The sequence below is a fragment of the Aplidium turbinatum genome, chromosome 9 (genome assembly GCF_918807975.1).
Source record: "Aplidium turbinatum chromosome 9, kaAplTurb1.1, whole genome shotgun sequence".
Lineage (NCBI taxonomy): Eukaryota > Metazoa > Chordata > Ascidiacea > Aplousobranchia > Polyclinidae > Aplidium > Aplidium turbinatum.
In genome coordinates this window covers 19,087,077-19,103,635 of record NC_137480.1, presented here as the reverse complement: position 1 = coordinate 19,103,635, position 16,559 = coordinate 19,087,077, and the positions used below count along the sequence as shown (strand labels likewise).

At 37.1% G+C, this 16,559-nt stretch overlaps 2 protein-coding genes across 2 annotated transcripts in view; both read left to right on the top strand.

The window, feature by feature from the left end:
* The first annotated feature begins 1,148 nt into the window (after window positions 1-1,148).
* LOC145776759 (nuclear factor NF-kappa-B p105 subunit-like) lies at window positions 1,149-5,056 on the top strand. The gene is made up of 6 exons (XM_082587984.1): window positions 1,149-1,224; window positions 2,003-2,152; window positions 2,791-2,939; window positions 3,746-3,870; window positions 4,406-4,564; window positions 4,959-5,056. The coding sequence occupies exons 1-6, from the start codon at window positions 1,207-1,209 to the stop codon at window positions 5,054-5,056; spliced, it is 699 nt and encodes a 232-aa protein (XP_082444110.1). The 5' UTR covers window positions 1,149-1,206.
* Window positions 5,057-5,610: 554 nt separating this feature from the next.
* The window catches only part of LOC145776758 (uncharacterized), a 20,207-nt gene continuing 9,258 nt past the window's right edge, over window positions 5,611-16,559 (top strand). The window contains exons 1-13 of the mRNA XM_082587983.1: window positions 5,611-5,656; window positions 6,092-6,249; window positions 6,516-6,588; window positions 7,138-7,215; window positions 10,273-10,409; window positions 11,410-11,493; window positions 11,788-13,071; window positions 13,465-13,537; window positions 14,039-14,121; window positions 14,697-14,789; window positions 15,106-15,142; window positions 15,624-15,871; window positions 16,233-16,348. Coding sequence (XP_082444109.1) covers window positions 5,611-5,656; window positions 6,092-6,249; window positions 6,516-6,588; window positions 7,138-7,215; window positions 10,273-10,409; window positions 11,410-11,493; window positions 11,788-13,071; window positions 13,465-13,537; window positions 14,039-14,121; window positions 14,697-14,789; window positions 15,106-15,142; window positions 15,624-15,871; window positions 16,233-16,348 — 2,510 coding nt within the window. The remainder of the gene's footprint in view (window positions 5,657-6,091; window positions 6,250-6,515; window positions 6,589-7,137; window positions 7,216-10,272; window positions 10,410-11,409; window positions 11,494-11,787; window positions 13,072-13,464; window positions 13,538-14,038; window positions 14,122-14,696; window positions 14,790-15,105; window positions 15,143-15,623; window positions 15,872-16,232; window positions 16,349-16,559) is intronic.

Genomic DNA, 16,559 nt, shown 5'->3' with positions numbered 1-16,559 from the left:
TTGCACAACTGTTGGTTAGATTATGGCGCAACCAGGATGGCAGCGAAAGACCATAAGCAGTCATCTAGTTAGCCAATTGTTTTATAAATGAATTGACAAGTATTTTGCACATTTCACAAAGTCACTATTAAAATACAAGTGTAATAATCTACAACAAATATCTAGAACCAACAATTATATAGATGGTCGCACCAACGTCTTTTCAAGTGTTGTGCACTTGAGCAGGCATTCTCAACACTCGTTTACGCCAATGACAACCGGTTGTGCTGACAGGAAAGTGCAAGGGTACTTTTGGACCGCTGTTGTTTTTAGTGGAAGGCACTGTAATTTTTGTTACTTTTAAGAGGTTTCTTGTGATTTTTTTAAATGTCTTATTTTTGGTGTTTTGTTAAAATTGTTAAGACCACTTGTTAAAATTTAAAACAAAGAATAGCTTAAAATAAGTCTTTCGTTTTTTAATATTGCAACCATTTTCATAAAACATTGATCCATACCAGCCTTAAATTTTTTTAAAAATCAAGTTTTTTAGCATTTTAATTCCCAAAATTCCTCATTCATACTTTATACTTGAACAAAATTTGATGTATTCTAAACAAAAAGCTAACCAGAGTTAATGATAGCCTTCTGCTTTTCCAAATGCAACCGTTGTGAAAAACATCGGCTTGGACTAGATAATAACTTTGCTGTTTAGCATTTGGCAACTCTCATTTTTCTTTAAAAGCGGAACTCGGTTGTTTGTTTTTCAGTGTAACTATAATGGACCAAGCGGTACCTGGTCAGTTGGTCGACAGGACAATTGGTCGACAGACAGTTGGTCGACAGGACGTTAGGTCGACAGAACGATTCATTTTAAGGTTAGTTAACTAACCTTAACTCTAACCTAACTCTAACCCTAACCCTACGCACTTAACCCTAACCCGTCGACCAACTGTCTTGTCGACCAATCGACCGTGCACCGACCAAGCTACCCTAACTTAGGTCTTCACTACCTTCCTTGAGCTTTGAACATTGTATCTCACTGCAAGAAGATGTTAAAAAATTGAAGATTTTGCCTACACACAGCAGAATAGCAGATTATTGCATATTTTGTATTCTTTTCATGTTTGTGACAAATAAATAAACTGATTGATTGATAGACACACTGTCAGATTATAGAGAATTTCCTAACGAGTTTTGTGCTGAAAAAATACTATATTGAGTATTGTAATGGAAGAGGACATACAAGTAAGTTACCATAATTGTAGAAAAAATTTTACGATTTAAAAGTTGTAACATTATTCTTTAATGTTGCAGTTGAAAACAATTTATATAGTTGCTGCATAATGAACTTTGAGCAGTAATTTACCAAGAACCTTGTGCCACAGGCAATAAAATACTGCTATTTTTCATTCAAAATATAATGAAAATGAAAGAAACTTCTATGCTCAGCTTTGTAGAGTAGCTGTTCTCTGTCATTTAGCCTACGTCTCTAAACATAAACTTAGTCAGGTATATTTTATTCAGATTGACTAAAATTGAGTTTCAATGTTATTTTCAATTTTAATTGTAGCGATCAAGTCGTATTTTCAACCGATTATTATCTTGTTTTGGTATTAAGCAATATAAGCATGTTTAATAACGTTTGCGTTTTTTCCCTTCTACCTTTTTCTAGACCTCTGCTATGTTTGACTTGTATTGTTTTTGTGGTGATGGTCAGAAATAGAAACAAACTAAACTGAACTGAAGAGTTTTAATCATAAACACGCTTCCATTTTCCAACATGCTAAGCTTTTCACAGCACACTTAAGTCTGCTCAGCGGCACACAAGTTAGGAAGCCATGGTCTACACTTTTGCTTGATGGTTAAAAATAAACGTAATAATAATGATGACATGGTCCACATTGAAACCACTGCTTTTTGAGAGAGTAATTATATCATAATCATTGGCTCTGGAAGATTGTATATAAAGTTTGAAAATACATTTAATGTTGTAGCTAATCAATTCCTGACTTTATTTTTGCAGTGCTATCCTCCAGTTGGAACTAGATTAGAGATTACTGAACAACCAGAATCAAATGTTTTTCGGTTTCGATATAAAAGTGAAGGTCCTTCTCATGGTATTTTGAAAGGAGCAAGCAGCACTAAAGACAGCGAAACTCAGCCATCAGTTACAGTATGTTATGGACATATTGTTTCTTTTCATATGTAAAGTTTAAATATTGTTAGATTGATATTGTAGATGAAAATTTAGATTTTTTGGTGTCTATCTCAGTTTAAGTTGTGTATTAAACAATAGTTATATACGGTACTTAAACCAAACCAGTTGTTCAACTTAAGATACCATACCAATTACTATTTTGAGTAGACCTATACAACTAAAAGTTGTAAATATGTATTATTACAAAGTGTTGGCTTATTAAGTGTTTGCATTACTGAGCACTTACAATCTGCTCAAAGTTTTATTTTGTAATAAATTTTTTATTTCGAAGCGTAGGATGTATTGAGGTTTTGTGTCAACAGTAAATATTACATCTGTGGGTCGCAGTCGATTTTATGTTTACCATGCTCTTACTTGAATTACTGTACTGAAATTGCTTGATTGATACCCTGGTTATGTGCATTAATATAATAGGCCTGTTAAAATGTATCTAAGAGATAAAAAAAATAAGCATTATAGCACAAAAAAATCAAATAACTCCAAACAAAATGTAAACTTTAATTTGGTGAAACTAAGCAATTTATTATGTTTTGGCGAAAGCATTATTTAGCTGATTTTGTGCAGTACTACAGATTTGTTGTTTTGCTTTGTAGATTGTCAATTATACAGGTCATGCACAAGTAGTAGTCCAGCTAGTGACTGATGAAGAAAACCCAAAATTGCATCCTCATTCATTGGTTGGAGAACGATGTCAAAATGGTATTTGTACTGTACCATGTGGTCCTCATGACATGACTACAAGGTATATTGCTTTGTCAAGAAATCATTCTCAGTGTCTCTGTGTCTGATATATAAACATGATTTTTATTCTTGCTGGATTAAGATCTAGAAGCCATTTAGTCACCACAATCATTGTTGAAGAGTTCATATGTGGTATAGAACTTGAATATGGCGAGAAGGAGGTTTGTCAATGTCTGACTCTTTTCAAGAGCTTGTCGTTAGAATAAAGTAAACTGATTTGTGGTGAAGTATTTTTATTATAAATAGAAGGTAAGAAGAAAAAATAAGGTAAAATTTGGCTAACCTAATGTGGAGTAATTTTAGGCTATTGAAGGAGTTTTCAGGCATAGACAAATTCTTTTGGCCACATAAGTCGGGACTCTGGATGAAGAGTTTTAATGTTTGTCGTATCCAGGCGTAAGCCTGGTGATTGAAGATTTAGATTAAGTGGACGGGAAGGCAAGGAAGCCAATCTTTGTGTCCACCTTCAGGTTTGCCTTTAAGTGTCTTACCAAAGACACAGCTGCATGCTTTTGAGCGGCGTCGAACCGTCGCCTTTTCGAGTGTCGTTCCAGGACTCTCACCACTCGGCAATGCAAGAGTTTTAATGAATTTTAATGCAAGAGTTTTAATGAATATTGCTTCTAGTGCGGTAATGTGAAACAAAAACCGGCCTTTGGCGAGAATAAAAATACATTTCAACTTTAAAGTCTGAGGTGCGTTCTTGCCAAGGACATGTAGTTCAATTGCACTGTCATCTGGTAAAACCTTCTCCTTGTCATAATTTCATAAACAATCAATGTTCATGTTGAATAAAATGAATCCCAGATTTTCTTTTGGAATTCTACAAACAAAAAAGAAAGATGTGATTGCCACCTTGCAGCAAAGGTATCTTGCCAGTGAAGAGCAAGCTAATTGTGGGTCACATTTAAAGAACATGGCATGTAGCAAAGGTAAAATTACTTACGTTGGGTTTTCCATTATTTGGTTTGCTACTATCAGTTCTCAAATTATTTTTGTTATTCAATGACTAATGTGCACTTCCAGTCTTCTTCATTCTTTGCTATGTTCTTGTTAGACTTCTTTACTCTTGTCTTTATCAGTTTGTCCATGACCATTTTGGCAAGATTTCCATGCTGACTGATAGTCATGACTTTACCCATCACAGAATACCTCTAGTAAAAATTATTTCTATCTTGCATTAGGATAAAAAAGCTTACCATAAACATAGGTTTGCCAAGGTAGATTTGAAATGAGATTAACTCAATCCTCTGATGTTCTTCATTTTTTTCATTATGAGCGGTTGTGTCACTTTTTATTAATGCTATGTGATTTGCAGAATTAACACCTCAAACTTTACTACTTGCCTGGTTATTAAAAAAAAATGTAAGCAAGCGTGTTTTTAGTGGTACATTTTATCATTGAGCAATGAGCATCATTTCATCACTGAGTACTTCTTTTGGCCACAAAATCACTGTTTTGTTTCAGACAAAAACCGCAACAACATACTGATGAAAGCTGAAAAAGAGGCGCAGTCAATCGATTTGTCGGTAGTTCGATTGATGTTTATTGCCTATCTGCCAGATGCAAATGGGGATTTCACTGTCAAGTTACCACCTGTAATTTCAGACCCAATATTGAATGGCAGTGAGTTTTACTATGGTGAAGAATTTAAGGAAACTGCTAATTTAAAGCAGTTAAAGTTTAAAAATGATGGGCTACAAAACGTGAAAAAACAGCTACCTATGTATTTGTTACAATTGTGTACAGGAAAACTATTTCATATTTTCATTTGCATCTATTTTCATATATTTTCATGTGCTTTGTGTGGCGTTCTGAGATACTGTTTACATGTCAATCACATTGTAAGACTCGTACTTTTACAATCTACAATTTAAGTTATTCCAACATTTCGTTTGCAGTAGAAGTAGGCTGTTTTTCCGCAGATTTAGTTTTTCTAAAACTTTAACCATACATATCTTTCTTCATACTGTAACTGCAGTTACAGGATGATGCTTGAGCTGTCACCAATGTATTACAGAAAACAGCTTGAGGATATGCAGGATGAGTGAAAATTGTGGATGCGCGGCAGGAAATACTGAAATCTATCTGCTTTGTGACACTGTGACTAAAGGTTAATAAGTATATAAACTGAAGTGCAAACAACCGAATGTCTTGCCTATTGTGAGAGCCTGGTAGAATGTTGATATATATATATTTTTTTTGCATTGGATCACAAACATATGTCGGCTGCATAGTGGAGTGGTGAGAACCCTTACTCGACGTTCGAAAGGGCGTCAGTTCGACACCGCTCAAGAGCATGCGGCTGTGTCTTTGGTAAGACACTTGAAGACATGCCTGAAAGTGGACACGAAGATTGGCTTCCTTGCCTTCCCGTCCACTTAATCTAAATCTTCAACTACGGGGCATAAGTCTGGATACGAAACAACCACAACAACTAACAAATGAAGCTATTCTCTTGATGTTAGTTCAAATGTTGATCCTCGTCCATTACGACACAGCTTAAAAACTATATTCTACGTGAAGAGATAATCGACAACAAAGGAATTGGGGTAAAATAACTTTATTCTCACTACAAAAAAAATGATATAAAGTATATTCACAACCGTTTATAGCAGCAGTGTGCCCTCATCGAAAATCACCAATTACATTAATTGCTATGATCACTTAAAATGATAAGAGATTTTCCATTTATACAACATCTATACCATTTCATATGTGAGTACATTGAAGCACTAATAATCAAAGTAACCTTAATACGATTTGCCTTTCCTTTTCATTTGAATGTAAATCTTTCTGCAATTAACCTGCATGCTTTACTGGTTGACATGCATATATGCTGTTGGAACACATTTTCTTTTTGCATGTATGAAGTGAATCGAACATTTAATGATGTATTTAGCATATTAATTTTTTTTTTTTGTGAATCACCACATTCTTCTGTACAATTAGTAGTCAGTTTAAATTTAAATGTTTTGGGCTTTTACTTAAAGGTCCCCATGATAAACATTGCAGACTTATTGATGGCTAAGTGCTGTCATATTATAACAATTTGACATTTTTTAAAACATTACATCAACGTCCATAAGACGTAGTTTTGTAGGATACGAGCAATACTCTATTTTCAATTAACCTTTATTTATATTTTTCAAGGCATTGAAATCCATGTTTTCGAAGAAAACGAGGAAGGCGAAGCTGTGTGGATGGAAAAAGGACGGTTTTATCAAACCGACATTCATCGCCAAGTAGCTATTGTTTTCCGAACCCCGCCGTACAAGCATCAAGCCATCACTGAACCTGTTGATGTTTGGGTGACTTTTTTTACTTTTAACACGTTTTTGACAAGGTTTGAAACTTGAAAAAGTATATCTTTATATGAAGTAGTGACCTTGGTATGTTTTTTTTCAAACAGTTAACTTTCTCAGGAATGGATAACATGCTGAGCTGCCTGACAGCTTGCTACATAAAAAGAAACAGTCAAAATCGATGCATTTCTAAAAAGCTTAGCCTACTCGGTTGCGGGAACCAAATCCAGTACAGCTGTGTACTTTAGTTACCAAATGTTTTGAAATCTTAGATTCAGCTCTACCGACCTAAGGATCGAGAGATTTCTGATGCGGTCCCATTCAGATACGTGCCAAACAAAACAGGTGCTGTTGTAGAGTGGAGTGTAGTTATGTGGAGTTGGCTTTTGTTAGGTTTTTGTAATAGCAAGATACTAGAAATAGCAATATACTACTTTAATAAGGTTTATCTACTATAATATGGTTTTTGGAATAGCAATAACTAAAGACGTAAAATCGTGCACTAACTAACTTAACAGAACCCTTATGGAATTCTCAGTTCATAATTTAATTTTATCCTTGATTTAGAGAAAGCAGCTCTGAAGCATCACAATACCTTCTTGGCGAGGTGTTTCCCGATTATATTCTGTAATATCTTGTCGTTTTTACATTTTTCAAAAGGACAACTTGAGTTCGAGCAAACACGATTGATATGAAAAATGAAATAAGTTAATATTTGTGTTTTCCAAAATTTTAAAATGAAGGAGTAGCATCAAAATCTGGCAGCCTGAGGATTGATATTCTTCATTGGGTTCTTGGTCGTTGTTTGATATATACGATTATTAAAATTACGATTATTATTTAATATTTATGATGCCAATGACTTTATTTAAAGCGAATAAAACTGTTCTTCAGATTCCGATGAAATTAAAGAAAAAAGACGTAAAGTTTCACCTACGTTTACCAATCACCTTCCCAAAAACTCCCAGAAAGGTAGTTTATTTCTTGTTGAAGCAATTCTTAATTTCTTGAAATTTTGAGGTACAGTTATTTAAACAAGCTAGAAACTACATGCAAAGATTTATAAGCAACTTCTTGCGCGCTGTTTTGTGTAATTTGTCACTTTTATATAGTTTTTGCCTCTTGGGAGGGCTCAAGTCAGGGTATACTGTTGTGATTTGAAAAGTGGCTCTGGCTGTTTAGGGATCAGACTGACCGCGGCCGACCTGTCGCAAGGACATCCTTTCACGAGACTACAGTACTTGGAACAATAATCAGTTTCAAACTGTCTTGAGGTCGAAGTTTACAGTCTCATAACAATCCTTTTTATGAACATTTTGAAATTTTTTTCTTTTATTTATAACATCATTGTAAGATCAAGCTTTGGTAGAGTGTTTGCTTTGTTGAACCATAGATAGACAAAGCAAGTAACTTTAACGGGTTTAACGTATTGTATTATAAAAACAAATATAACAAATAAAAATAAGCTCAAACGTTTTCGACACGTACTTGTGTCCTCATCTAGAACTACTTAATTAGGACACAAGTACATGTCGAAAACTTTTGCATTTATTTTTAATTGTATGATATTTCTTTGTGTAATAAAATATGTTAAACTCGTTAAACTTACTTTGTTTGGTTTGTCCACTATAAGATCGTACAATACTAAAACATAAGCAACTAACCGGTATTGGAGTCATAGGCGCCGGGTTTTGAAAATTGCCGGGGGGGGCAAACTTTCTAGCCGACTGATTGCTTACATTCGAAATGCTGATGTTTGTTTGTCAGCATTGATGCTTGTTTGCGTCTATCTGCCATTGTATATCGCCAAGCTTTATAATGTAGGCTCAGGCCTCGAAATTCACGGCGGACATGTCCGCCGTCACAGCATGTGGTGTCTGCGGGAAGTACCATCTAGATCGGTCATATTTGTCCGCCGAGAAACAACACAGGAACTAGCGACACAAATCGTCACTGCATAGCACGAACAATTATTGCAATAATATATTTTCCAGCGCATTCTAGCGCGCATCTAGAAAATGTGAATACTGTATCCCTTAGCTTCCATTCAAGGAGGAAAACTTTTGATTTTTACGTTGCTTCAAGGATTGATGACATTGAATCAGCGTAACAAAGTTGAATTCTTCGCTAAGAATCGATAGGAGTACATGTACTTCCACACTAATCACGCGCAATTTACTTCAAGTTTTACGTCATAATATCTGGCTTTGATCTCCGAGTGATAATGATACGGCAAGGTTGGTTACTAAATTAGATTATACGAGTAGGCTATTACAACAAGATGCAACAAAATTTGTTAAGTTTTGGTATTACAGAAAGAAAGAAAAGACCCAAGGAAAATTCACTTTCGCTCACATGACACGCAAAAATAAACTTAAAGAAAAAAGCCTGTGAAACTTTGCACAGCAGAAAATAGTAGCGTCATTGTAAAAATTTTCCGACTCCTGCCCAGAGTATTGTGACGCAATAAGCCACACGACCTCGTTCGGGGGAAGTTAATCAGTTATGTGACGTATTGACCAGCTACCTCGCGCTTTGAATTTTCAAGCGCAAGTCGTTGGTCTGATGAAAGCTTTTCAGAGTGACTTTACTGATTTTTTAAAAAGCCTTTTAAAACCGTAGTTATAGTTCTGAAATAGCAAAGAATTATTATCAAGATAAAGTGATTAAGCATGACGATCGACGGCTAAAACTGGTGTGTCCGCCGTGAGACTTGATTTGTCCGCCGAGAATAGATAGCTGCTCAGACCGGACACGTTTGTCCGCCGTCAACAAAAACGAATTTCGAGGCATGTAGGCTACTTCGAATTATATGCTAGTCACATTGAACTTTAGCTCTTAATACGCGAAGATACTAAACTGAGCAAACAGCACCTCGTTATTGACACTCCCAAGAAAGAACAAAGCGGAAGAAATCAAGAAAAACGTTTTTCAATCATTATTACAATGCTTCAACGGCACCATGCTGGCGTTTATCAGCTACCGTACTTCTGTTTCTTTTGTTATCTTAAGAGCAGCGCTCTTGTTGCAACAAGTAGATCTTTTAATTGAGATCGATCCGCAATGAAGGTCAAACTAACGCAAATTTGAACTTAGAAACATTAACTTTAGGATTTTTTTTAAATAATTTGCGGGGGGCAGCCACCCCGAGCTAAATTCACGGGGGGGCGCCGCCCCTCCGCCCCCCCGGAGTCGGCGCCTATGATTGGAGTTGAAAGTTTTAATATTGCTCTGATAGTGTTTTTTAAATTAAATCAACAGCTGTCTAAGGTTAATCAAACAAGCCACGAGCATGCTGTGACAAGGAAGCGTTAACTGAATTATTAATGTCAACAATGAAATAGGTCAACAAACTCTTGACGTTGCATGAAATACCTGCTCAATCCAAGAATAAACGAGATTTCGCGTCAAGTAGTATCGCGGCGACTGGTCCCTGTGACAGGTCGGCTGTGGTCAGTTGTCTCGTGGCAGGTCGGTTGCGAGAAAATGCCGTGTGCCTGGATATTTAACAGGTTACAAATTCCTTTTGCATTCATTTCATGAAAACGTCTCGGCTCACAATAAAAAAGAAGTTTTTTTTTTCGAAGCCACCAAACAGTGTCCTAAAGTGTCCTTAAAAATCTAAAATCCTGCTTTGTCTCTCCCACCATTTTCAGTATAGACTTAAAGATGTTTCACTGCATCTGGATAATTTGTCTCTAAACTTATTACTTAAGTAAAAAAGTCATTTACTTGAATCCAGCCCTAGTCAATACCACCTACTTTAACTCTGTTCCTCTTGTACTTTATGCAAACTGCATTTAATGCATACTGTATAGTGTATAAAGTGTGTTCAATTGTCAATGGTACTTATTGCTGTTTTAGAAAAGATACAGCCTACGCTTAAGACAATCATGCTGTAGCGTCGGCTTTATCCAATACTATCAGTTTTATTGATGTACAGTAATTAAACAAAATAATAATAAAAATACATCGATTTCTGAAAGTATCAAACTTAGTAAGCTTTAATTTGTTCACGGCACGCAACAGCTCACGGAGGTGCTGCCCGAAGAAGAAGCAAGAACCGAGTTTCTTATCGTCAAAATGACCCTCAAACCTATCAGAAATGCCCTCAAACTGCTCCATGGGATCCTGCTTTACTGTTCTCACGACTGGGAACTGCTCAGGTGCGCATCGATTAAGAAGTAAGTTGCTAGAGTGATATCAATGAGAAGAACTTATAATTTTCTGAACCATAGACAATGGTTCAGATAAATCACCTCTTTACCAAAATTGTATTATAATTTTCTATTGTTTATCGTTACGTCATCAATTTCATAAACTTTTTTGTTTGTTTGACCTTCATTTGTGCTGATGTTAAGGGTCTATTCTTTCACCACTTAAGCAGAGAAAGAGTACTAAGTTTGACTGTACTAGGAGATTATTAGAGAACAGCCAATTCTCGGTCTCGCAGTCAAGACATGCAGACTCCACCATTTGTTGAGATAAAAGATGAGTCATTGATGACGTGATGTTGGACTGCCAGGGTTGTCGGTATTTTACCTAACCCAAAAAAACCCGGGTGTTTTTTTTTTTAAATCCACTTAAAAAAACCTATAAAAACCCAGAGCATCATATTTGTCCAATTTTTATCAGAAAATTGAAAAAATGATCCAAAGTACTACAAGGTACGGTAGGCTACTAAAAACAAACTTCAAATTAGGACTCAAGGATGTGATTGTGAAGGAAATTTCCAAGGATAAATTGAAAACACAGTGGATATTTCTGTACACAAAAATCAAGTAATGCCATTTTGTACTACACTAAAACTCATTTATACAAGAAGGCCTCATAGTTAAACAGCCCTAGTGCATTATTTTATTGAGTTATGCCAGTATGTACTGTGAGTGAGAGGCACTCCATTGGTAAAAAGTAGTATTTGAGGTGAAATAAGCATGAATCTAACTTTTTTGAATCTTTTTTTAGATAAAACCCAAAAAACCCAGGTTTTTTTGAAAAAACCCATGCGGGTTGGGCTGGGGTTTTCTCAACCCTGTGGACTGCTCTTGAGCGCCATTCCGCAGAGTTTCCAGTCCGTATTTTTACTATCACTACTTTTGAAACGGGTTGCTTTCTCAGCTTAAACTTTTTTCATTTTGGTGTAACTCGGAAACGATTTTGCTTTAGGTCGCATCTTGCTACAAGAACGCTGTCAGCACACCTCGCCAGGTTCCAGACCACAGCACACCTCGCCAGGTTCCTTCACTGAGTGTGAGTTTTTGAGACGTTTTTTGCATTGACTGTCGAAAATATTAGGGTTGTTTTTTAATCATCTAATGCCATAAGTAAAATCGTTTTTTTTACATCCCATAATGAATACGTGACGAGTTTCTTTTGATTCTGGTCAATGGTCATGTCACAGCGGCGTGTTGAAGTAGGTCTTTTGTGAGGTTGTGCACATTTTATTGACATGAGAAAACTACGAATACAGAAAGCGTATGTAATTTTATTACCATTCTTTAATGTTTTACAACAATGAGCGAAAACCGGTACTTTTAATTTTAGCAACCTATGCAACAACAATTCCACAATCAACAATGCAATCAACACGAACGAATCGTGGCCACTGTCAAAGGCACTGACCTTCAACAACAACCACCCCCTGCATCGCAAGCCTCATCTGTTCAACAACAACCACCCCTTGTATTGCAAGGCTTATCTGTTCAACAGCAACTACTCCTTGCATCGCAAAGCTCATATGTTCAACAGCAACAACAACCATCCCTCGCATCGCAAGCCTCATCTGTTCTACAACAATCACCCCTTGTATTGCAAGGCTCATATGTTCAACAGCAACAACAACCACCCCTTGCATCGCAAGGTTCATCTGTTCAACAGCAACAACTCCTTGCATTGCAAGGCTCATATGTTCAACAGCAACAACAAATACCCCTTGCATCGCAAGGTTCATCATTTCAACAACAACAACCACTCTTTGCATTGCAAGCCTCATCTGTTCAACAACAACCACCCCTTGCATTGCAAGCCTCATCTCTTCAACAGCAACAACCACCCCTTGCACAGCAAGCCTCATCTGTTCAACAGCAACTACTCCTTGCATTGCAAGCCTCATCTGTTCAACAGCAACAACAAGTACCCCTTGCATCGCGAGCCTCATCTGTTCAACAGCAACAACCACCCCTTGCACCGCAAGGCTCATCTGTTCAGCAGCAACTACTCCCTGCATCGCAAGGCTCATATGTTCAACAGCATCAACAACCACCCCTTGCATCGCAAGCCTCATCTGTTCAACAACAACAACAACCCCTTGCATCGCAAGACGCATTTCATCAACAGCAAACAAGCTCTACATTGCAGAGCGCATCTCTTCAACACCAAACACAACTAAACTCTGCTTCGCAAGACTCATATTTTCAACAACAACCACAAGTCCCCTATTTACATGACACTGAAGATTCACGGCAATGTTCTGTTGATGCACCGTTTTCAGGTCAGTTGCCAGCACGAATTCTTTCGATGCCAATGGATTGTGACGCACAATCAACTGCATTCAACCCTCTTCTAACTCCACAATGCGGTCGACAACAGGCTATAGCGTCTCCTTCACACAACACACAACCTCCGCAAATGGCGAACTTTTCCGGTCAGCAAGGCATTTCACGACAAGGCACTTTGCCATTGCAACTGAATCCCTCATCGCAGCAAGCTGGGACAAGCTTACCACTGCAGTTTACTACCCAGTCGATAAGTCTGAGCGAGGCCACAGGAACAGGATGCAAGGAGGATTCGAATGTCTTAGAAAATTTTATGTACTCGTTATCTTCTTCAGTGAGTTTCCATTGCTGCAGCTGCTCTATCTGTTTTGTTTTGAAAGCTACAGAAATAAATCTATACGAAAATGTGTCATAATTTCGACGAATCAAATTTAAACTTCTGTAACTAATTTTTACATGAGTATGATTAAAATTTCTAGTGTGAGACGCAGTCATGGCTCTTGAAAATGTGTTTTTCTGTGAAGTGTTGTAGTTTTAAGATGACTGGTTTTCTTTATTATGTGTTGATGCGATAGAAATCTGCAATAGTTGCGTTTCTAAATTTAATTTGCCAACGTAATTAAATGTAGGATGTCGAAGTTATCATTTGAGATTAATCATTTTTTATACGCTGGCTATTGAAAGTTAGTTTTTATCTTTCGCATTTTCACACTACACCGCTTTACAGGTGACGTCAACATTCAATCCCGATGACTTCTTAACCAATCCACCGACAGCTAATGCGCTTACTTCGTCAGCAGGTAGGCTAAAGTTAAACTACGTCCTTGGTCGTCGGACCACTCGGCATGCGACGACTCAGCAAGTGATTCAACTCAGCAAGTACATTTCAGCTACTGTTCAAGTCAGCAGATGAGATTTTCAGCTAGCATGGGATTTGCTTGGCATCGCTTGCTTAACTGAATTTTCTGACTGGTGACATGCCAAGGTTCGGCTTGCTGAGTTGTTACATGCTCACTGAGCCTCAGTTGCATCATTTTCCAATTTCAACCACTTGCTGAAATATTGCTAGCTCTGTTGTTACTTGCTCAACTGCCATTTGCTCAATACATAACTGCTGATTTGTAGGGTACTCTTACATGGTTATGTGTATTAAGTGCTACTATGCTGGAGTGTGGAAAGTTCAGACACTAGCTTACCTACTCTTCAAGGTCTGGACATATGCAATGATGAATGTACTGCTTTTTATATTTCGTGTAGCTGCAAGTTTGTGCTCAAAATTTACTTTTTATTATGTACTCCAGGAAACGATGATTCATCATTTAACTTATCCTGTTTCTACCAACCATCTCCTTTTGGAACCATCCAGCCCGACCAGCAAACAGATGTAAGCACTTCATAGACTTTGAGCATAATGTTTTCGGGAAATGAATGGATCATAAGATGTTTTTCGCAGATAAAAGTAACAAAAAGAATTTATTTATTTTTACATTGGTCTGCTTATGTAGCTGCAGATAGTGGCACATCGTTTGGAGTCGCAAAGTTTTCATATACATCTATTTTTTATGGTACGATGAATAGTGAACTGTGCTTATGAAAATATCAGTAGATTGTGACACTGAAACAAGTACACTGTTGAACAGATAGCCCAAATGCTATTGCTCTCGCATCTGGCTGCAATGCACTCGGCTGCGCACTTGAGATCATGTGCGGAAGGAACAACTGCCTCACTTTTCATCGTGATGTGCTGACAGTGTAGCACAAAGTTTATATTCGGTACTTTTTATTTTTCAAGCTCCATTGTATGTCGTTTAGCCAGATAGAGCGAATAGGCTTACTGATGATGAGGTGTACGACTGCAAGGCTTTTATAATGTCGCTCTAGCTTTATTGCTTACATGTTTTGAACTTGAAATTTAACTCTGTAATTTTGCTCTCTAAGTGTAACTTTGTTTTCCAACAGGAACAGACCGTGGCCCCCAATGATCACGATCTTGCTTCTGCGTGGGGAGACACCTTTGAGGATAGATTGGATCAAATTGATGCTGCTTCTATTGTGAGTGATTAGTTTTATTGTAAATTGAGTTGGCATCTTCTTTTGCAGTGCTTTGTGTCCATTTTAAAATATTTAGCCTTGAATTCTTTACTAAAAAAGTATGAAACACAAACAAATTTTAAGCAAGGGTCCACGTTCAAATAAAGAAGCGAATGTAGTGTAGTTAATTCAATTCAAATGATATAGTTCTGTTGCATTTACTTGTTTCATCTCGACGCTAAAGTGCGACAAAGTGATGCTAAAGTGATGTAATACTTAAAAAAAAACATAAGCAATTGAAGCTTAAACATGAAGTAAACTCTCTTTGTTTCACCAGAGTTCAGGACTACGGATGACTGCTCCAGCTGATGCAGGTATGGAAGATGATTGCCAAGAGATTTGTTTCTGGCTTTATGCTACATCTGTTCAAGCTATAACAGTCAACATTCAGTGTCATAAAACTCGGCAGCAGCGTATAGTTCTTACCTGTTCAATCAAACCAATCACGCCGCAAGCGAATGCTTTCTTATTTCAGATAAACTTCATCACAAATGTATCTATACAATTCAGAAAGCACGTTTGTAAAACAAGTCGCCTTTGAAATGATATAACGGAGCATTTTTAGAGTGTTTTTAATTGCATGTTCATATCAACTTAGTTTCAAACAGTACACTGAGTGCAGTGCAATGAAGCTTTAAAAATCCTTTATTTATTTTGTTGATACCGAAACGAGTTTTGCTGAAAACCTATCGCGATTTTTTGTTTTGAATACCATTGCTCATAATCTTTCAACCTCAGCTCTGAACGTTTCCAAAGACGATTAACTAAAAAAACGTAATCATATTTTCCCACTAGATGACGACATAGAGGCAGACTGTGGCTTGCCGTTGAAGATAGAAAAGATGTGCATATTGGATGGATTCGATCAAGACGGGCAAGACAAGGAAGGGGTCAAGCGTAAAGAAGAACACGCCAAGCGTAAAGAGGAACACGTCAAGCGGAATGAAGAACACGTCAAGCAGAACGAGGAACAGCTCAAGCAGAACGAGGCTACAAACAAGAAAGTACCATGTTTTGAAACCAACCTTGCCCAGAATATACAGGTTCGAAAAAGCTGGAATATTTTTTGTTACAAAGAAATAAAAAAAGTTTAAAGTTGGTCTTGTAATATTAGTGTTAACATCCTTCATGTAAAGAGATAGGCTGTAGCTGTGGGCGCACCAGGATTTCGTTTTCTTCAATAAGTTTGCTTTCGATTCCGATTAACCCTCGAAAGGCGAGTTCTACTGAAGCAAAGTTCTAGATAAAATATCTCGGCTTGTGTGATGAATTGTTAAACCAGGACCATCCTAGCTATGATGATGATTAAAAAAACAACATGGATTGTTGTGTAGTCTATCATGTAAGGTGAAAAAGCACTACTGTGCTTGCAACACCATTATTATTGCTATTATGAAATAACAGGTTGAGTTTTTGGATGAAGTTGTTCCGCTGAAAGGAGATCCTCCGGTCCCACCTGTCAATCAAACCAACATCATCCAAACGTTAATCAGCCAAGCCATGGAATCTGGTGACGACACGTAAGGTTTAGTCTACTTAAGCGAGAATAATTTTCTGTTTCTATTTAAAACAAAATAACCAAGCTTCTACCCTTAAAGCTGCTATAAGCTTCACCATGACATACAAATCTACCCATGGTTGTGACTGGAGTTGATTTCTCGGTCCTCAATCCTGGTTTCTTAATATACGGATTCTCTTCTCATATGTTGATAAAACGACGTTTTTTTTACA

What these genes read in the sequence shown, in the direction of transcription:
- LOC145776759 (XM_082587984.1), top strand. An exon ending in CCTCATGACATGACTACAAG is followed by an intron (nt 2,940 to 3,745) that starts GTATATTGCTTT and finishes AATGAATCCCAG; the next exon opens with ATTTTCTTTTGGAATTCTAC. An exon ending in AGACCCAATATTGAATGGCA is followed by an intron (nt 4,565 to 4,958) that starts GTGAGTTTTACT and finishes AATGTATTACAG; the next exon opens with AAAACAGCTTGAGGATATGC.